This window comes from Saimiri boliviensis, chromosome 17 (assembly GCF_048565385.1).
Source record: "Saimiri boliviensis isolate mSaiBol1 chromosome 17, mSaiBol1.pri, whole genome shotgun sequence".
In the NCBI taxonomy this organism is placed as follows: Eukaryota; Metazoa; Chordata; class Mammalia; order Primates; family Cebidae; genus Saimiri; species Saimiri boliviensis.
In genome coordinates this window covers 32,015,477-32,035,804 of record NC_133465.1, presented here as the reverse complement: position 1 = coordinate 32,035,804, position 20,328 = coordinate 32,015,477, and the positions used below count along the sequence as shown (strand labels likewise).

Below are 20,328 nucleotides of genomic sequence, written 5' to 3'. Positions count from 1 at the left end.
TCTAAGGACCTGGAAGAATAGAAGTACCATTCACTGGGCTAGCAAAGACTCTAAAGGGAGAATTTTCGTGGGGAGGGCATATTGGAGCTTAGTGTTGGACTTGGTGGATTTGCTATGCTTAGGTGACATCCAAGTGGAAATACCGAATAGACAATTATATATGTAGGATTCTAGAGTCCAGGAGAAAGTGGATTGAAGTTATGATTTGGGAGTTATCAGTGTATGAAACAGCAAGGTCTTTCATGTTCACTGTTGTTGTGGGAGTGGCCATGGAGTCGTTTAATAAACATGCATTATGGGGCTGAGCACCTGCTTGGTGTGAGGCATGACGCACATGTGCTTGGGTGGCTGAAGGGCGAGGGTGACATTTAATCACAAAGACAGGGAGCACAGGAGGAGGCGCAGTTCTTAGCGGGATTGTGGTGGGACCCATGTTGCATTTGCAGCGTTTGTGAAGTGTGCAGGATGCTTGCTGTATGCTGCAGGGGGCTGACGCTCAGGGACAAGTCTGGGCTGGAGACTCAACATGTGGTTGGCAAACAGAGCCCCGGGAGTGGTTGCGATAGGCCGGGGGAGGGTGAGTCTCTCGGCTGCCGGGAACGGGGATGACACATCTTCTGACGTTCGTTTTCTATTTCCCTCGAGCGCCAATCGTCATCACACAAAACGCCCTACGTCGACGCTGCCAAATCATGCTTTTTATTCCTCACAGCTCCTCCCAACTTCCCGAGACTGCGGACAGAGGGAGCTCAACTCCCTTCCCTGCCCGGACGGCTCTCACCGCAGCGACGTCACGGAAGAGGCGGGATTCGGAGGCGGCCGCGGCTCAGGCTGCGGGGGAGACCCCGAGCTGCGCGGCCCCACCCCGGGCGGTCCGGTCCGTGCCCGCCGGTGCCCGCAGCCACCGCCCTAGGCCAGCTGGAGCAGGCTGCGCTCGGCCAGCAGGCTCTGGGTGCGGTTGTAGACATCCTCCAGAGTGCCCGCGGCCCGGGCCAGCGCGGCGCGCGCCTCCGCCTCGGTGGTTCCCGGGCAAGCCAGCTCCAGCAAGCGGCGGCGACCCGGGAAGGCGAGGAAGGCGAGGCGGGCGGCTTGACGGACCAGCCAGGGGTGGTGCGGGCCCAGGGCCACGCCGTAGGCGTCGCTGCACTGCGCGCCGGCGTCCGGGCCTCGCAGCGCGCCGGTCGCCACCCGGTGGAGGCAAAGCTGGGACCAGCGCAGCGCGCGGTGCAGCAGGAGCAGCGTGCGAGAGCCCGAGCTCCGGGCTGGGTCCCGGGGGGCCGCCCCCGGCAGCTCCAGCAGTCCCGCCCGCCGCTCCCACGCCGCCATGGCCACCAGCGACAAGTAGTGCTCCGCGTCCGGGCCGTGCACTCGAGCCTCCAGGGCCGTCACCTTGGTGAAGGCCTCCTTAGAGGCGAAGGCGAAGACAGAGCCAAGGGGAGTCAGGAACCTGCGGGCGAGACCAGTTGAAAGAGGGCGATGGAGCCGCCAAGGAGGCCGGGACCGGCTGGGGGGCGGGAAGCCACTCACTCGACGAGTGCCTTCCATCCCGCCAGGTACGGCGACAGCCCCACATCCCCTTCGGGGTTCAGACTGGCGTGGAACGGCCTCATCATGCGGCCCAGCATCCCCCGAGGGCCCAGACACGGAGGCTCTTTCCTTTCCGGGGCCTCCAGGGATCCCGACTCCTGCCGGACCTGGTGGGGAGACACGATGGGAAGAGTTGGGCCGATTCCGCCTCGAAGACGTTGTTCCAAAGGTTTAGCCGGTGTCCCTCCTCCTGTGCGTTCAGCTTCCAACCGGAGGGGGGAGACCGGGGGCGGACCAGCCCTTCACTGTACCCTTAGCCTGGCTACACGCCCCCCTGTTCGGGTCCCATCTGGAGTGCTCGCGCCCGGCTCTGCGAGGAGCGTACCTGGAAGGGCGCAGTTCCCCCTGGAACGCAGGCCTGTGCCCCGAGTCCGCAGCCCGAGCGGGCGCCTGGCAGAGGAGAAGCGGAGTCGTGAGGGCCTGGACCCCGGGGTTCCTCCCGGAGCAGGCGAGGGAAGGGACAGCTCACCGAGGCTCCGAGCACTGAGATAAAGCAGCAGCAGCGTGAAAATAACGAGAGGAATTGAGAGGCGGAACCAGTGCCGCGGGGCCGTGGGCCGCACCGCCACCCCCATGGCTGCCGCTGGGACCGCCGCCCCTCACCAACCCCTAGCCTGTCCGTGTCCCTCCGCCTCCAGGAGGGAAGAGAAGCCCGCAGTGCCCTGAGGAGCAGAGGGTTAATAATTAACCCGCTAAGTCCCCCTTCCCCAGTGCCCTTCGCCCCAAAGGGCAGCTACTCTGGGTGCCAGGAACCGAATGGAGGGAATTTGGGGGATTCGACGGCAGTGACAGATCTGTGCATTTCCCTTCCCTGTAGGGCCAATTATAGTTAACAGGCACTCTGAGTATTGGGAAGAGAGGCAGGGTCAGAACAGCTCCCCTACTGAGCAGTGGTGTGGGCCCCACATTCACTCTGGGCTTGAGTTCCCTCCACTGTAAATTGAGGATGATAATAGGTACTTTGCAGGCCTCATGTGAGGATTAAATGATAATGTATGAGAAAGCCCTAAATGGAAAAGCTGACCACAATTGCCCTACAATTTTTTTTTTTTTTTTCTTGTGATGGACCTCAGAGTTGATTTTTTTTTTTTTTTTTTTAAACGGAGTTTCACTCTTGTTGCCTAGCCTGGAGTACAATGGCGGTGATCTCAGCTCACTGCAACCGCTGCTTCCAGGTTCAAGCAATTCTGCCTTAGCCTCCCGAGTAGCTGGGATTACAGTCATGCACCACCACAACTGCTAGTTTTTGTATTTTTAGTAGAGACGGGGTTTTACCATGTTGGCCAGGCTGGTTTTGAACTGCTGAACTCAGGCGATCCACCCGCCTCAGCCTGCCAAAGTGCTGGGATTACAGGCGCCCGGCCATCTGTAAATCTTAAGTACAAGCACCAGGTGCTTCTGGGATCCAGAGAACACCCACTTCAAAATTCTCTTTCTTATCCCCAGGGGACTTTGTCTTGATCTGGATACCTGACCTCTCTCACTCATATGCGTACATCAGGCTTTATCCTTTTACATTTTTGTTGTTTAATTTTCAAAACTCCAGCCTGGCTCTTCAATCATTAATTGCACCAACTTTTATTAAGTACTTCTGCATGTACTGGGCTTCCAGAATACAAAAGTGCCTTCACAGAGCTCAAGGTCCACTGGGGGAGAATTGATCCTCTGTCTCTCTCACTGGAATGTGAGCTCTGATGACAGGGGCCTTGTTTTTCTTGGTTGCTTACAGCACTTGGAATATTGCTTAAGCCAAAACACATTATTGCTAAATAAATAGGTATTGAATAAACAAAGGAGTGTGTATGAGGGCAGGTGAATCAGGGGTTGTGGCCCCCTAACACATTCAGCCAGGCTTTTTTTTAGGCCAGGCACGGTGGCTCACACCTGTAATTCCAGCACTTTGGGAGGCAGAGGTGGGCGGATCACCTGGGATCAGGAGCTCGAGAGCAGCCTGGCCAACAAGGCAAAATCCTGTCTCTACTAAAAATATAAAAATTAGCCGGGTGTGGTGGTGCATGTCTGTAATCCCAGCTACTCAGGAGGTTGAGGCAGGAGAATCACTTGAACCTGGAAGGTGGAGGTTGCGGTGACCCGAGATGGGGTCACTGCAACTCCAGTCTGGGCAACAGAGACTTCATCTCAAAAGAAACAAACCGGTCAGTCTCCGTGGCTCACACCTGTAATTTCAGCACTTTAGGAGGCCGAGGTGGGCAGATCACCTGAGGTCAGGAGTTCAAGATCAGCCTGACCAACATGCAGAAACGCCATCTCTACAAAAAAATACAAAATTAGCCGGTCATGGTGGCGCATGCCTGTAATCCCAGCTACTCAGGAGGCTGAGGAGAATCACTTGAACCTGGGAGGCAGAGGTTGTGGTGAGCCAAGATGGCGCCATTGCACTCCAGCCTGGGAAACAAGAGCAAAAACTCCCTCTAAACAAGCGAACAACAACAACAACAAACCCAAAAACCATACTTAGCCAGGCTATTTTGCTTTTTGTTTTGCAAACTAGGAGTCCACCTGGTGGTCACAAGGGGAAAGGCATTCAGGGAAAGGATACCAGGATACACAAAGTAATGGAAGAAAGAGCATTATCTTCTTAGGGGTTCTTAGTTTCCTGTCCCCAAACTTTTTAGAATTACTTCTGTTAGTCCAGGCCCAGTGCCTCATGCCTGTAATTCCAGCACTTTGGGAGGCCGAAGCAGGCTGATCACGAGGTCAAGACACTGAGACCATCCTGGCCAACATGGTGAAACCCTGTCTCTACTAAAAATACAAAAAGCCGGGTGTGGTGGCACGCGGCTGTAGTCTCAGCTACTTGGGAGGCTGAGGTAGAAGAATCACTTGAACCTGGGAGGCAGAGGTTGCAGTGAGCTGAGATCACACCACTGCACTCCAGCCTGGTGACAGAGCAAGACTCCATCTCAAGAGAAAGAAAAGAAAGAAAGAAAAGAAAGAAAGAAAGGGAGGGAGGGAGGGAGGGAGGAAGGAAGGAAAGAAAGAAAAGAAAGAAAGGAGAAAGAGAAAGAAAAGGAAGGAAGGAAAGAGAGAGAGAGAGAGAAAGAAATAAACAATTCCGGCCGGGCGAGGTGACCCAGCATTTTGGGAGGTCAAGGTGGGTGGATCACCTGAGGTCAGGAGTTCAAGGCCAGCCTGGCCATCATGGTGAAACCCCATCTTAAAAAAAAAAATTCCTATTTGTATATATCTTCTTTTAAGGTTCTAAGGTGGGGATGGGTGTTCTGGATTCTTAAGGTGTTAGGTGGGGTTCTGATCTCTAAGAATACCTCCCAGAGGAGACTTCTGAGCTGACAGGAGGTTTCTCAGCTTCTCCAGTTGGTGAATTCTTGCCCTGTCATCACTCTGATGTCCCCTCACATCCTGGAGGTCTCTGGGTTGCTCTTGACCCATCCTGCCCTGGTGGGACTCCTGTGAGATCACTTCCATCCCTAGCCCTGGTCTCCGCTCCCACTCCTGGAGTATTTCCCAGCTTTCTTGGCTGTAAACCTAAGGCAAATCGCTTGCCATTTCCCTCATCTATAAAATAAGAAGAGTCATTCTCACCTCCTAAAATTGTTATGATGGTTAAATAAAATACGTCTACAAAGCGCTAAGCATAATTCATAGCCTATAGTAAAGGTTCAGTAGGTGATGGTTATTTCAATTTACCCTCTCTCACTGCTCCTTCTTCACTAGCTCTGGGAACCTCTGCCTCTGGGAGCAGGAAATCGAGTCTGCTGGGTTCCAGGAGTGGATTAGTTTTGGGATTCACTTAATCTGAGAGGCTGTTTCGCAATCGGATCCCTAGGAAGGGCCAAACTGATAGAAATCTGTTTAGGAAGCCTGATTCACAGAGGCTGCAGGATGGAGCTGGGCGTCAGAGCCAAGCTGCTATTGCTGCTGCTGCTTCTGCAGGCGACATGTTTCATATGTGCACAGGTAGATGAGCAGAACGGCTACACGGCGGTCATTGAAGTGACCAACGGAGGTCCCTGGGGCGACTGGGCCTGGCCTGAGATGTGTCCTCAAGGATTCTTCGCCAGCGGGTTCTCGCTCAAGGTTGGAGCTCAGGCCTAGGTCCTGGAGAGTGCAGAGATGCTTGGGACTACCCAGCCAAGGATGGCAATTCCGTGACTCCTCCTTGCTCCTCTCCTCGATACCCAGGTGGAGCCTCCCCAAGGTGGTCCTGGCGATGACACTGCATTGAATGGGATCAGGCTGCACTGTGCGCGCAGGAACGTCCTAGGAAACGCGCACGCGATAGAGTCCAAGTCTGGAAGGTGGGGCACAGGGGTCAAGGATCCCCTGGGGTGATGGTATGTCCCTTACCCTCTATGACACATTCCATCGCGACAGGAAGGCTGGCTCCTCCAGAGCTACTGGGCAGTATAGTCTAATATAAACCGGAGCTGGGGGTGGATGGAAGACCTCTCGGCTGCTCGGCGGAGGTCAGGGAGTTAGAGCCAGCCCACCAGGTCAGGTAGAAAGCACTTGACTTGGAAAGTCTAAGGGTTTGGTGAATGGGGGCGCCTGCAGAGCCAGTACATCTCCCTTTCCCTTGCAGGTGGGGCGATTGGAGTGAGCCATTGTGGTGTCCGGGCGGCGGCTACCTGGTGGCTTTCTCGTTTCGCGTGGAGGCACCTCTCCCCTACGGTGACGACACAGCGGCGAACAACGTGCGCTTCTGCTGTTCAGACGGCGAGGAACTGCAGGGGCCTGGGCTGAGCTAGGGAGACTTTGGAAACTGGAGTTTCCCTTGCCCCAAGGGTGTGTGCGGCCTGCAGACCAAGATCGAGGGGCTTAGAGGCCCCAGCGATGACACTGCGCTGAACGATGTGCGATTTTTCTGCTGCGGCAGTTAAGCGTGGCCACCGCCGCTCTCTCCTGGGCCAGGAGGCTAGTCCCACCTCCTGCTATTAAAGCTTCTTCAAGTTGACTTTGGTTTCACCTGTTTTGGGGATTGAGAACTGAGTTTCCTCTTTCCCTCCTAACCTAGCATTGGGCGAGGGATACATTTGAGTTTGGTCTCAGGGGTCCATGGTAGACTGCTGAAAGTTATGGACTGGTAGTCCAGAAAAACACACTTAAACACATAATTATCACATAAGTGATGGAAGTCTGGCTTTCTTCTTCTTCTCCTTCTTCTTCTTGTTTTTTTTTTTTTTTTTTTTTTTTTTTTCTTTTAGAGGAGTCTTGCTCTGTCGCTCAGGTTGGAGTGCAGCGGCATGATCTTGGCTCACTGTAACCTCCCCCTCCTGGGTTCAAGTGATTCTCCTGCCTCAGCCTCCTGAGTAGCTGGGACTATAGGTGCCCGCCACTATGCCCGGTTAATTTTTGTATTTTTAGTAGAGATGGGGTTTCCCCATGTTGCCCAGGCTGGTCTCAACCTCCTGACCTCAGGTGTTCTGCCCTCCTCAGCCTCCCAAAATGCTGGGATTACAGGTGTGAGCCACCACACCTGGCCACCTAAAAATCTTACTAAGTTCAAGCTCCAGGCACCTCTGGGATTCAGGGAGGACCTGCTTCTAAATTCTCTAATCCCAGGGAACTTTGTCTTGATCTGGATACATGACCTCTCTCAATCATATACATTTGTCAGGTTTTATCCTTTCACATTTTCTTTCTTTCTTTCTTTCTTTTTTTGAGACGAAATTTGGCAATTGTTTCCCCTGCTGGAGTGCAATGGCATAATCTGGGCTCATCGCAACCTCTGTCTCCCAGGTTCAAGCAATTCTCCTGCCTCGGCCTCTGGAGTAGCTGGGATTACAGGCATGCACCACGACACCCAGATAGTTTTGTATTTACTTTTAGTAGACAGGGTTTCTCCGTGTTGCTCAGGCTGCTCTTGTACTCTCAATCTCAGGTGATCCGCCCTCCTCGGCCTCCCAAAGTGCTGGGATTATAGGTGTGAGCCACTGCATCTGGCTGTGGTTTAATTTTCAGAACTCCACACTGGCTCTTCAATTCTTCAATCGTTCATTTCACTAGTCTTTATTAAGTACTTCCGCATGTACTAGGCTTGGAGACTACAACAATGTCTTCACAGAACTCAGGGTCCACTGGGGGAGAATTAATCCTCTGTCTCTTCACTGGAATGTGAGCTCTGATGACAGGGGCCTTGTTTTCTTTGGCTGCTTACAGCACTTGGAATATTGCTTCAGCCAAAACACATTATTGCTAAATAAACAGGTAATGAATAAACAAAGGAGTGTGTATAAGGGGCAGGTGAATCAGGGGTTGTGGCCCCCTAACAAATTTAGCTAGGCTTTTTTAGGCCAGGCACAGTGGCTCATGCCTGTGATCCCAGCATTTTGGGATGCAGAGGTTGGCAGATGACCTGAGGTCAGGAGTTCCAGAGCAGCCTGGCCAACAAGGTGAAACCCTGACTCTACAACAACAACAACAAAAAAGGCCAGATACAAAGGAACATACACTCTATGATTCCTTTTGTGTAAAGTGGGTAATAGGCCAAACTACTTCATTGGGTTAGAAGACAGAATAGTGGGGCGCAGTGGCTCATGCCTGTAATTCCAGCACTTTGAGAGGCCGAGGTGGGCAGATCACCTAGGGTCAGTAGTTCAGGACCAGTCTGGCCAACATGGCGAAACCCCATCTTTTAAAAAATAAAGAAATAAGGCCGGGCGCGGTGGCTCAAGCCTGTAATCCCAGCACTTTGGGAGGCCGAGCCTGGTGGATCACAAGGTCAAGAGATCGAGACCATCCTGGTCAACATGGTGAAACCCCCGTCTCTACTAAAAAGTCCAAAAATATTAGCTGGGCATGGTGGCGCGTGCCTGTAATCCCAGCTACTCAGGAGGCTGAGGCAGGAGAATTGCCTGAACCCAGGAGGCGGAGGTTGCGGTGAGCCAAGATCATGCCATTGCACTCCAGCCTGGGTAACAAGAGCAAAACTCCGTCTCAAAAAAATAAAATAAAATAAAATAAAATAAAGAAATAAATAAACATAAAAATTAACTGGGTGTGGTGGACATGTCTGTAACCCCAGCTACTCAGGAGGCAGGAAAATTGCTTGAACCTGGGAATCGGAGGTTGCAGTGAGCCCAGATGGCGCCACTGCACTCCAGCCTTGGCAACAGACTGAGACTTCCTCTCAACACAAGCAAACAAACCAAAAACACACTTAGCCGGCTTTTTTGCTTTTGCAAATTAGGAGTCCACCTGGTGGTCACAGGGGGAAAGGCATTCTGGGAAAGGATACCAGGATACAGAAAGCAATGCAAGAAATAACATTATCTCTTCTTAGAGGTTCTTAGTCTCCTGTCCCCAAACTTCTCAGAATTTTTCCTGTTGGGTAGGGAGTGGTGGCTCTCGCCTGTAATCCCAGCACTTTGGGAGTCCGTGGTGGGGAGATCACGAGGTCAAGAGATTAAGATTAGCCTGGCCAGCATGGTGAAACCCTGTCTCTACTAAAAATACAAAAAATTAGCTGGGTGTGGTGGCAGGGCACCTGTAGTCCCAGCTACTGGGGAGTCTGAGGCAGGAGAATCATTTGAACCTGGGAGGCAGAGGTTGCAGTGAGCCAAGACTGAGACACTGCACTCCAGCCTGGGCAACAGAGCAAGACTCCATCTCAAAATAAATAAATAAATAAATTAGTTGGGCATGGTGGCACTCGCCTGTACTCCCAGCTACTTGGGAGGCTGAGGCAGGAGAATCGCTTGAACCCAGGAGGCAGAGGTTGCAGTGAGCTGAGATAGCGCCACTGTACTCCAGCCTGGCAACAGAGCAAGACTCTGTCTCAAAAAAAATAAAAATAAAAAAATAAAAAATAAAAATAAAAATTAAAAAATTAAAAAAAAAGAATTATTCCTGTTTGTGCATATCTTCTTCTAAGATGGAGTATGTCTATGACATACTCCATCATGACAGGCAGGCTGGCTCCTCCAGAGCTACAGGGCAGTATAGGCCAGTGTAGACCCGGGCTGGGGTGGAGGTCAGGGAGCTAGACCCAGCTTACCAGGGTGTGTAGGCAGCACTTGGCTTGGAAAGTCCCAAGAGGTGATCGGCCTGTTGGTGAACGGGGGCGCCCGCAGAGCCAGCGCATCTCCATTTCCCTTGCAGGTGGGGCGTGTGGAGTAAGCCATTGTGGTGTCCCGGCAGCGGCTTCCTGCTGGCTTTCTCGCTTCGCGTGGAACCACCTATCGGGAAAGGTGACCACACAGCAGCGACAACGTGCGCTTCCGCTGTTCAGACGGCAAGGAACTGGAGGGGCCTGGGCTGAGCTGGGGAGACTTTGGAAACTGGAGTTTCCCTTGCCCCAAGGGTGTGTGCGGCCTGCAGACCAAGATCGAGGGGCCTTTAGGCTCCGGCGATGACACTGCGCTGAACGACGTGCTCTTTTTCTGCTGCCGCAGTTGAAAGGCGCAGCCGCAGCTCTCTTCTGGGCCAGGAGGCTAGTCCCACCTCCTGCTATTAAAGCTTCTTCAAGTTAACTTTGGTCTCACCTGTTTTAGGGATGGGGAACTGTGTCTTCTTTCCCCCTCCTAACCTAGCATTTGGTGAGGCATACATTTGGGTTTGGTCTCAGGGGTCCATGGTAGATTGCTGAAAGTTATGGACTCGTAGTCTAGAAAAACACACTTAAACACACAACTTTCACACAAGTGATGGAAGTCTGGCTTTTTCTTTCTTTCTTTCTTTCTTTCTTTCTTTCTTTCTTTCTTTCTTTCTTTCTTTCTATTTTTAGAGGAGTCTTGCTCTGTGGCTCAGGCTGGAATGCAGTGGCATGATCTTGGTTCACTGCAACCTCCCCCTCCTGGGTTCAAGGATTCTCCTGCCTCAGCCTCCCAAGTAGCTGGGACTATAGGTGCCTGCCACCACGCCCAACTAATTTTTGTATTTTTAGTAGAGATGAGGGTTTCCCCATGTTGGCCAGGCTGGTCTTGAACTCCTGACTTCAGGTGATCTGCCCACCTCAGCCTCCCAAAGTGCTGCGATTACAGGCGTGAGCCACTGCACCTGGCCTGAATTTTCTTAATCTTAGGTCACTGGTTCAGAAAGGAGACAACCTAGGCACCAAATGGGGGCAGGGTGTCCGCAGACACCTTCAGAAAGCCAGACTTACTGACCAACATGGAGAAACTACGTTGCTACTGAAAAAACAAAATTAGCCTAGCGTGGTGGTGCACACCTGTAATCCCAGCTACTCGGGAAGCTGAGGCAGGAGAACCACTTGAATCCGGGAGGCAGATGTTGCTGTGAGCTGAGATCGCTCCATTGCACTCCAGCTTTGGCAACTAGAGCAAAACTCTGTCTCAAAAAAACAAAAAAAAAAGGCAAATTCTACTAAATTATGGCCAGGCGTGGTAGCTCACGCCTGTAATCTCAACACTCTGGGAGGCCAAGGCGAGTGGATTGCATAAGCTTAGGTGTTGGAGACCAGCCTGGACAACATAGTGAAAACCCCTGTCCACACAAAGTACAAAAATTAGCAGGGTGTGGTGTTGTGTGCCTATAGTCCCAGCTACTCAGGAGGCAGAGGCAGGAGGATTGCTTGAGCCCTGGAGGTCGAGGCTCTGCAATGAGCCAAAATCAGGCCACTGCACTCCAAAAAAAATCTACCAAATTAGGAGGTGACAAGGCCACAATGGCTTTACAGTTCTGTTTTCTAGAGTTTAAGAGGCTATAGTGTCTTTTCCATAGTTTTCATTATTTTCTCCTACAAAACCCAAACAGTAGTCTTCCTAAATACTGATTTCCCGTTCAAGACCTTTGTCCTTGCTGTTCTCTCTACCCATAATCCCCCAAATATCCGGATGGGTAGCAAGCCCTCCAGATCTTAGCTCAAATTTAACTTTCTCAAAATTTCCCTATCGTAAAAGAGAGTCTCTCCATCAGTCAATATCAATCCCATTAACATGCTTTTAAAAAGGGTTTATTGGCCAGGCACAGTGGCTCACACCTGCAATCCCAACACTTAGGAAGGCTGAGGTGGGAGAATTGCTTTTGCTCAGGAGTTCAAGACCAGCCTGGGCAACATGGCGAAACCCCGTCTCTACAAAAAATACAAAAAAATTAGCAAGGCATGGTGGCATATACCTGTGGTCCCAGCTACTTGGGAGGCTGAGATGGGATGATCGCTTGGGCCCAGAAAGTGGAGGATACAGTGAGCCGATATCATGCCACTGCCTTCCAACCTGAGTGACAAAGCGAGACCCTGTCTAAAAAAAAAAAAAAAGTATATTTTTTACCTACTGAAATAATTTTTTGCCTCTTTTAACAATTGCCTATCTTCCACCCTTGGAATGCCAAGTTGAGAGCACAGAACTTGTCCCTCTTGTTTACCATCATTATTTCCAGCACAACCAAATAGCTCAGTATTTATTTATTTATTTATTTAGAGACGGAGTCTCACTCTGTCACCCAGGCTGGAGTGCAGTGGCAATATCTTGGCACACTGAAATCTCCGCCTCCTGGGTTCATTCAATTCTCCTGCCTCAGCCTCCCGAGTAGCTGGGACTACAGGTGTGTGCCACTATGTCCGGCTAATTTTTGTATTTTTAGTGGAGACAGGGTTTCACTATGTTGGTCAGGCTGGTCTCGAACTCCTGACCTCAAGTGATCCACCCACCTCAGCCTCCCAAGTGCTGGGATTACGGGCGTCAGTCACTGCGCCCGACCCAGTATCTATTTGTTAAGAAAGTAAGGCCAGGCGTCGTGGCTCACGCCTGTAATCCCAGCACTTTGGGAAGCCGAGGCCGGTGGATCATGAGGTCTGAAGTATGAGACCAGCCTGGCCAATATGGTGAATCCCTGTCTCTACTAAAGATACAAAAATTAGCCAGGCGTGGTGGCAGGTGCCTGTAATACCAGCTACTCGGGAGTCTGAGGCAGAAGAATCGCTGGAATCTGAGAAGCAGAGTTTGCAGTGAGCCGAGATCATGCCACTGAACTGCAGCCTGGGCGACAAAGCAAGACTCCGTCTCAAAAAAAAAAAAAAGTAACAAGCGGCGTGCAGGGGCCCCAAAGCCCACAATCTGAGACAGGGAAGAGAGCTCAAAGCAGTTTATTCTAGCGAGCCAGGGAGTGAGCGGGCCACGCAGGCATCCGGGAGGGAGCAGGTGTAACCCGGCGGTCAGTGGAGCCTCAGTGAGGGGTGTCCTGCGGAAAAGAGAAGGTGAGAACGCAGCCAGGACCAGGCAGGTTCCCTCTACAACTCCACCCCACGCCATCCCACCTTTTTTTTCCTGCAATCGCCACAGAAGACACCGATGATCGCGTTCACCAGCTGGATCCCACACAGTACCACCTCCAGACACGAGGTGGCCACTAGCAGCGAGAAGAGCGTCACGTTCCAGGGGACCACGCGAGGGGGCGCCTCGCACCAATCCCATAGAGTGCGGTTGAGCAAGTAGTCTCCCCTGTGGGCGGGGCAAGGTCACGTGGGAGAAGGCGGCATGCGCGTGCACCACCCCCACCCCTCCCCAGCACCCCCGGGAACGCGTCCCAGGGGATTTGCAAAGGCCCAGGTAGCCCACGTGGAGCGAGTGCTCTCGAAGCCGAGTCCCGCCCAGATGTCCCAGTCCACGGGGTAAGGGTCGGAGGGAAGAGGCAGAGAATGGAGGGCATGAATACAGGCTAAGCCTTACTGGGTGTCTTCGAAGTGGTAGCCCCACTGGCCGTTCATTAAGCATCTGGGTCCATTTCGGAGTCCAGCTCCAGACACCGAGAGGCAGTAGATGGCACCAAGCACCCCAAACGCGGAGGAGAAGACGGAGCGCAGCATCTGGATGTGATGTGGAAGGGGAGGTAAGGCCTAATGTCCCCATCTGTGGGTGACAGCGTTCAGCAACAGCCCTCACACATCGAGCTCTGCTCCAGTCAGGTGGAAATTTATTTTAATTTTATTTATGTATTTATTTATTTTAGACAGAGTGTTTTCTGTCGCCCAGGCTGGAGTGTAGTGACACGGTCTCGACTCTCACTACAACTTCTGTCTCTGGTTCAAGCCATTCTCATTTCTTTCTTTTCTTTTATTTTTTTTTCTCTACACAGCCTAACAGAATCAAGCCATTCTTGTTCCTTCAGCCTCTCAGGTAGCTGGGATTATAGGCGCTGACCACCACGCCTGGCTAATTTTTATATTTTTAGTAGAGATGCGGTTTCACCATGTTGGCCAAGCTGGTCTCGAGCTCCTGGCCTCAGGCGATCTGCCCTCCTTGGCCTCCCAAAGTGCTAGGATTACTGTGCCCAGCCTGGAGTCAGATTTAATTTCTTCTTTTTTTTTTTTTCCTTTTAAAAACAAGAATCAGGTTAAATCAATGAGTGTTTTTTTTTTTTTTTTTAATTTCTTCTTTTTTTTTTTCTTTTAAAGACAGAGTCAGATTTAAAATACATTTCCGGGGCCGGGCACGGTGGCTCACACCTGTATGTATATATACATTTCTTGTCAAACCCCTGGCTTGGAGTTAGGCTAGCCCTGAGAGCCAGTGGCCACCAAGGTTCACCAGGATTGTAGTCCCCCCTCTCCCCCTCACCCCTGTACCCCTCTGGATCATTGAGATTTGAGATTTGCTGGTGCCAGGCAGGGGTGGGGTGGAGCCTGGGACTCACAGAGGAGTTTGTGTAGGTAGGAATTCCGTAGAGAGTGCCGTGGCTCTGCTAGAACATGTGCGGAAATTGAGTCTGGATTTCTTTTTTTTTCTTTTCTTTTTTTCCCTTTGAGACAGGGTCTCATGCTGTTGCCCAGGCTGGAGTGCAGTGGTGTGAGATCACTGTTTACTGCAGCCTCGACCTCCTGGGCTCAAGCGGTCCTCCAGCCTCAGCCTCTCAAGTAACTGGGATTGCAGGTGTGTGCCTCCACACCCGGCTAATTTTTGTATTTTTAGTAGAGACAGGGGTCTCGCCATGTTGCCAAGGCTGGTCTAGAACTCCTGGGCTCAAGCCATCCTCCCACCTCAACCTGCTAAAGTGTTGGGATTACAAGCATGAGCCACCACACCCAGCCCGGAATTCCTTCTTGGTTTGGATCTTACCCTGCAGCGATTTCCACAGCACCCAGCACCACAGCAGCCCTTGCCTCCTGCACGAACGGCTGCAATTCCCGGGCATAGTACCTGTGGGACAAGTCATTGTTGTAGCATGTCCAGGCCTTACTTACATCAGTGCTTATGTCCTTCGGGAAGCTGCCTGTGATCCCTTTAGCCCTTTGGACTGTAGAAGACCTTTTCTCTGCTTCTTCTGGAGCTCTCCTGGGCTTCACTTTGCTTTATCCTTATTTATGTGCCTACCTTATCTCTGTTCAGATTGTGGCCTCTAGAGGGTAGCGCCCAATATCATTATTTTCCCCAATCTTGGCACATAGTAGTTACCCTATTGAATGGATGTCAGGGGGACTACTTCACATGCTATGAATTGATTCCTCTCTCAGGATCTCAGTTTTGCCCTGTGTAAAATGGGTCTGGAAGATCTACCTCACAGGTCTGTTCTCAGGATTTCATGAGAGAACAAGCTGACATGGTGTCAAGACTGGCTCAGAGGCAGGGGGTGATGGTTCATACCTATAATCTCAGCACTTTGGGAGGTGGAGGTGGGCAGATCACCTGAGGTCAGGAGTTCGAGACCAGCCTGACCAACATGGAGAAACCTTGTCTCTACTAAAAATACAAAACTAGCTGGGCATGGTGGCGGGTGCCTGTAATCCCAGCTACTCCGGAGGCTGAGGCAGGAGAATGGCTCGAACCCGGGAGGTGGCAGAGATTGCACTCCAACCCGGGCAACAAGAGGGAAACTCTGTCTCAAAAAAAAAAAAAAAAAAGAAGCCAGACACAAAGGAACATATACTCTATGATTCCATTTGTGTGAAGTTCAAAATAGGCCAAACTAGTCTATGGGGTTAGAAGACAGAATAGTCAGGCGTGGTGGCTCATGCCTGTAATCCCAGCACTTTGGGAGTCCGAGGTGGGCAGATCACAAAGCCAGGAGTCTGAGAGTAGCCTGGCCAACATGGTGAAACCCCGTCTTTACTAAAACTACAAAAATTAGCTGGGCCTGGTGGTGCACACCTGTAGTCCCAGCTACTTGGGAGGCTGAGGCAGGAGAACTGCTTGAACCCGGGAGGTGGATATTGCAATGAGCCAAGATCATGCCATTGCAGCCTGGGTAACAAGAGCAAAACTCTGTCTCAAAAAAAAAAAAAAGAAAGAATAGTTGTTACCCTTGTTGGTGAGGTGATTCTGGGTTTTGTGTGTGGTGAGACGCATGTCTGGGCTCTTCTGGTAATGATCTGGTTTTTGACCTGGGCTCAGATATGCTCACTTTTTAAAAATTTGTTGAGCTGTGTACTATGGATCTGGGTACTTGTCTGTATGACTTCAATAAAAAGTTTTAAAACATCAAAAAAAAAAAAAGTGTAAAAAGTCCTTAAATAGTTTTCTGTTGTACTTAGGATAAAAATTCAAATGACTCCACAGTGGCTTTCAGGGGTGTTCCAGGCCTAGCCTCTGCCCTCCTCAGACCTCATTTCATGGCACCTCACCTATGCCGGCCACCTGTCTGATCCTTAGAAGTGTGGAGCCTATTCCCACCTTAGGCTTTCGACCTGCCAGTTCCCTGCCTGCAACACTCGCACCTTCTTCTTGTCATTTGGGGCTCAGTTCAGACATCACTGCATAGAGCCTTCCTGAAGATCCTGTAAAACGTGGCTTCCACTTTGCCTAGGAGCTCTTCATGCCAGCAGTTTTGTTTTATTTTATTTTATTTTATTTTATTTGAGACAGAGTTTCAATCTTGTTGCCCAGGCTGGAGTGCAATGGTACAATCTTGGTTCACTGCAACTTCCACCTCCTGGGTTCAAGTGATTCTCCTGCCTCAGCCTCCCGAGTAGCTGGGATTACAGGCACCCAACACCAACCCCAGCTAATTTTTGTATTTTTAGTAGAGACAGGGTTTCACCATGTTGGCCAGGCTGGTCTTGAACTCCTGACCTCAGGTGTTTCACCGGCCTCAGGTGATTCACCAGCCTCAAGCTCCCAAAGTGCTGGGATTACAGGCATGAGCCACCGTGCCAGTGCTTCCTAAGAGCGATCATGGCACAGAGTGGGGAGGAAGGCAGCTGTGAATGAGTATGTGGGGAGCACAGCCTCGGGATCTCCACTGAAGCAAGCCGGTTAAAGGGGGCAGAGGAGTGTGAGGAGACAGGGATGGTTGAGGTTGGAGAGGGAGCACCCCGTGACACTGGCTAAGTGTGTAAGCCTGAGAGGAGTGTGACTGTCAGAGAAGGCTGAGTTTCGAGTGATGGAGTAGAGTCCAGCAGCCAAGAATCCAGGCAGGAGGGAGAAGAAAAGACTCCAGAGAGTAAGAGGGGATTGTTGGTTAAAGGATAGGTATCCTCTTTTAGCAAACAGAGATATGACCAGCAAAAGAGGCCAAGGTGAGCTCTCCCCTGGAGAATGTCATTGGCCAACCGTCCTAAGAAGTGGGGAACTGTGCTGGGTAGATCACTTGTCTTTATCACATGAAGATATTAAACCAGGTTGACCATCCCAAAGTTTCCCTAGACGGGTAGAAACTTGGAAGATGGGGGTTAGTAAGTTGGAGAAATCTATGTCTCCTTTTCCCCCACTTCTGACAGATCTTAGTCTTGGCCAGGCATGGTGGCTCACACCTATAATTCTAGCACTTTGGGAGGCTGAGGCAGGAGGATCACTTGAAGCCAGGAGTTTGAGACCAGACTGGGTAACAGGGATACTCCGTCTCTACAAAAAATTTAAAAGTTAGCTGGGTGTGGTGTTCCCCACCTGTGGTTCCAGCTACTTGGGAGGCTGAGGTAGGAGAACTGCTTGGGCCCAGGAGGTTGAGGCTGCAGTGAGCCATGTTTGCACCACCACACTCCAGCCTGGGCAACAGAAAGAGACCCTGTCTCAAACAAACAAACAAACAAACAACAACAAAAAAAAAACCCAACACCCCTGCCCCCTCGAAAAAAAAAGTTTCCCATCTCCTGGAAGATGACTTGGGGGCATCCTCTCTGCCATTCTGACCTAAGTTCTGAGTTTATCCTTAGCACTCGGCACAGATTGGGCCTCCAGAAATATGGGGTGAGAGTGAATGGACGTGGAGGCAGGGGAGGATGACTGATCTGTGATATCAGTCCCTGGCTCTGGGTAATTTCTTTTTTTTTTTTTTTGAGACGGAGTTTTGCTCTTGTTACCCAGGCTGGAGTGCAATGGCGCGATCTCGGCTCACCGCAACCTCCGCCTCCTGGGCTCAGGCAATTCTCCTGCCTCAGCCTAGTGAGTAGCTGGGATTACAGGCACACGCCGCCATGCCCAGCTAATTTTTTGTATTTTTAGTAGAGATGGGGTTTCACCATGTTGACCAGGATGGTCTCGATCTCTTGACCTTGTGATCCACCCGCCTCAGCCTCCCAAAGTGCTGGGATTACAGGCTTGAGCCACCGTGCCTGGCTGGGTAATTTCTTTCTTTTTTTTTTTTTTTCCCCAAGACAGAGTCTTGCTTTGTTGCCCAGGCTGGAGTGTAGTGGCACAATCTTGGCTCACTGCAACCCCTGCCTCCTGAGTTGAAGCAATTCTCCTGCCTCAGCCTCCCGAGTAGTTGGGATTACAGGCGACCACCACCAGGTCCAGCTAATTTTTGTATTTTAAGTAGAGAGAGAGTTTCACCATATTGGCCAGGCTGGTCTTGAACTCCTGACCTTGTGATCCGCCTGCTTTGGCCGCCCAAAGTGCTGGGATTCCAGGCGTGAGCTACCATGCCTGGCCAGCTCTGAGTAATTTTGCTGCACCCCACCCTCATGCCTGTTATTATCCTGTCTGATGATGTCTCTGACAACCAGCTGCTCCTTCTGCCTCCACCCTTGTAGTGAGGTGTTCTCAGCATCTGCTCAACAGTGGAAACAGGGAGGACAGGCAGGACATGCTCCCTACGAGGTAGGGGAGCTCTTTAGAGCAATGAAGCCCTCGTCCTTTCTGTTCCCTTCAGATTTTCAGCTTGGGACCCCGGGGCTCTTCCAGGACTGACTCCAGAGGGCTCTTAGTACCCACCAAGCCACTGCCATCCTCTCCCAGGAACCATCCTTACTCCTCTCTCCCTGTCCCTCCTGTTCAGAACTCCTTAGGTGGCACCCAGCCACCTGGCCCGGGCTCCCCTGCCAACCTTCTCACCATTAGGCCCCCGCCGATGAAGCCACCCATGAGCCAGACTTGCAAGCTGAGATGGTTGGTGTTGGTCCAGGAGGTCTCCCCATTAGGCACCAGCAGGAGGGCATTGGCCACGATGCAGACCAGGGAGAGGGTGATGAGGGAGAGCCCCACGCAGCGGGCACACTTTCCCGTGCACATGGTGGGATGTTAGGAAGGGCAGGCAGTGAGTGAAAGTAAGCCGGAGGTTCCCAGCTCCTGAGGAAAACAACCCTGGAGCAAGGAGCAAAGGTCAGAAAGAGGTGTGGCAGCAACTGGCAGGATCAGAATGATAAGGGAGAGAGGCACAGGTCGTGGGCATGGAGAAGGCAGAGGCGGAGGGCTGCAGCCCTGAGATAAAGGGAGGATGTGGTGGTGGATGAGGTAGGGGGGCCGTGGACACACTACCCAGGATTCATGCCTTCCCGTTTTTCTGCACATTCCTCCACAGCGCCTCTGTTGATTCCATATCTGCTTTGCAACTTAGCCAAGCCCCTCAATATGTCTCAGTTACCTCATCTGTATAAAGTGATGCCACTTGCGGCCGAGTGCGTTGGCTCACGCCTGTAATCCCAGTACTTTGGGAGGCCGAGGTGGGTGGATCACCTGAGGTCAGGAGTTCGAGATTAGCCTGTACAACATGGAGAAACCTCGTCTCTACAAAAAATACAAAAATTAGCTGGGCGAGGTGGTGGGCACCTGTAATCCCAGCTACTTGGGAGGCTGAGGCAGGAGAATCGCTTGAACCCGGGAGGTGGAGGTTGCAGTGAGCCGAAATTGTGCCACTGCATTCCAGCCTGGGTGACGAGCGAAACTCTGTCTCAAAAAAATAAAAAATAGGCCTGGTGTGGTGGCTCACACCTGTAATTCAAGTACTTTAGGAGGCTGTGGCAGGCGGAATACAAGGTCAGGAATTCGAGACCAGCATGGTGAAACCGTGTCTCTACTAACAATATAGAAATTAGCTGGGCGTGGTGGTGAGCACCTGTAATCCCAGCTACCCGGGAGGGTGAGGCAGGAGAATGGCTTGAACCTGGGAGGCAGAGGTTGCAGTGAGCTGAGATGGTGCCCCTGCACTCTAGCCTGGGTGACAGAGCAAGACTCCATCTCAAAAATAAAATATAAAAAAATAAGAATAAAGTGATGCCACTTGCCTTGCGGGCTACTTGTGAGAATTAAGTGGGACCACCTGAGAACTATTTTGTGAACTAGGAAGCACAGAACAGATATGTGGTGGCCTCTTCATTTCTGCTAGTGCCACAGGGAGCGTTCCTCCTAGGGAGAAATTAAAGAGATGACTGTGGGCTCTCATCATCCTACCATTTCGCTTTCTCAGTATTTGATTATTGACGTCTCCTCCTCTTGAGGCCACTACCTGTCTCTCTCAGGGTGGGCTTGGGACTTAGGCCTGATTGATGAGAGCGTTCTATCCCGCTAGCCTCGGTGTTTGATTTAGCAACAGCCACGTGATCTGAGCCAGCTCTGTGAAAAATCAGCTTCTGCCTTTTTTCATCTTGCTTTGTTGCTGCCGGAGTCTTGCTTTGTTCCCCAGGCTGGTGTGTAGTGGATCAAGGCTCCTTGC

General features: G+C 51.4%; 3 protein-coding genes across 3 annotated transcripts; 1 reads left to right on the top strand and 2 right to left on the bottom strand.

Annotated features, from left to right (window-relative positions):
• Nucleotides 1-676: 676 nt before the first annotated feature.
• Nucleotides 677-2,231, bottom strand: GLTPD2 (glycolipid transfer protein domain containing 2). The gene is made up of 4 exons (XM_039476875.2): nt 2,057-2,231; nt 1,913-1,977; nt 1,528-1,694; nt 677-1,447 (listed from the first exon to the last, which is right to left on the bottom strand). The coding sequence occupies exons 1-4, from the start codon at nt 2,160-2,162 to the stop codon at nt 910-912; spliced, it is 876 nt and encodes a 291-aa protein (XP_039332809.2). The 5' UTR covers nt 2,163-2,231; the 3' UTR covers nt 677-909.
• Nucleotides 2,232-4,546: 2,315 nt separating this feature from the next.
• On the top strand, nt 4,547-8,981 carry VMO1 (vitelline membrane outer layer 1 homolog). The gene is made up of 3 exons (XM_039476874.2): nt 4,547-5,646; nt 5,752-5,867; nt 6,152-8,981. Exons 1-3 carry the CDS (start codon nt 5,452-5,454, stop codon nt 6,315-6,317), a joined length of 477 nt encoding a protein of 158 aa, XP_039332808.2. The 5' UTR covers nt 4,547-5,451; the 3' UTR covers nt 6,318-8,981.
• Nucleotides 8,982-12,596: 3,615 nt separating this feature from the next.
• TM4SF5 (transmembrane 4 L six family member 5) lies at nt 12,597-18,989 on the bottom strand. Its single transcript, XM_003931389.3, has 5 exons — nt 18,732-18,989; nt 14,583-14,663; nt 13,197-13,333; nt 12,785-12,968; nt 12,597-12,708 (listed from the first exon to the last, which is right to left on the bottom strand). The coding sequence occupies exons 1-5, from the start codon at nt 18,906-18,908 to the stop codon at nt 12,694-12,696; spliced, it is 594 nt and encodes a 197-aa protein (XP_003931438.1). The 5' UTR covers nt 18,909-18,989; the 3' UTR covers nt 12,597-12,693.
• Between the last annotated feature and the right edge of the window lie 1,339 nt (nt 18,990-20,328).

Coding starts and splice junctions, on each gene's coding strand:
- TM4SF5 (XM_003931389.3), bottom strand. CDS start 18,908: ATGTGCACGGGAAAGTGTGCCCGCTGCGTGGGGCTCTCCCTCATCACC. Junction 14,664..18,731: donor TCATCGGCGGGGGCCTAATG/GTGAGAAGGTTG, acceptor CTTGTCCCACAG/GTACTATGCCCGGGAATTGC. Junction 13,334..14,582: donor GCTGTGGAAATCGCTGCAGG/GTAAGATCCAAA, acceptor CATCACATCCAG/ATGCTGCGCTCCGTCTTCTC.
- GLTPD2 (XM_039476875.2), bottom strand. CDS start 2,162: ATGGGGGTGGCGGTGCGGCCCACGGCCCCGCGGCACTGGTTCCGCCTC. Junction 1,695..1,912: donor GGGGAACTGCGCCCTTCCAG/GTACGCTCCTCG, acceptor TCTCCCCACCAG/GTCCGGCAGGAGTCGGGATC. Junction 1,448..1,527: donor GGATGGAAGGCACTCGTCGA/GTGAGTGGCTTC, acceptor TCTCGCCCGCAG/GTTCCTGACTCCCCTTGGCT.
- VMO1 (XM_039476874.2), top strand. CDS start 5,452: ATGGAGCTGGGCGTCAGAGCCAAGCTGCTATTGCTGCTGCTGCTTCTG. Junction 5,647..5,751: donor CCAGCGGGTTCTCGCTCAAG/GTTGGAGCTCAG, acceptor CTCGATACCCAG/GTGGAGCCTCCCCAAGGTGG. Junction 5,868..6,151: donor ATAGAGTCCAAGTCTGGAAG/GTGGGGCACAGG, acceptor TTTCCCTTGCAG/GTGGGGCGATTGGAGTGAGC.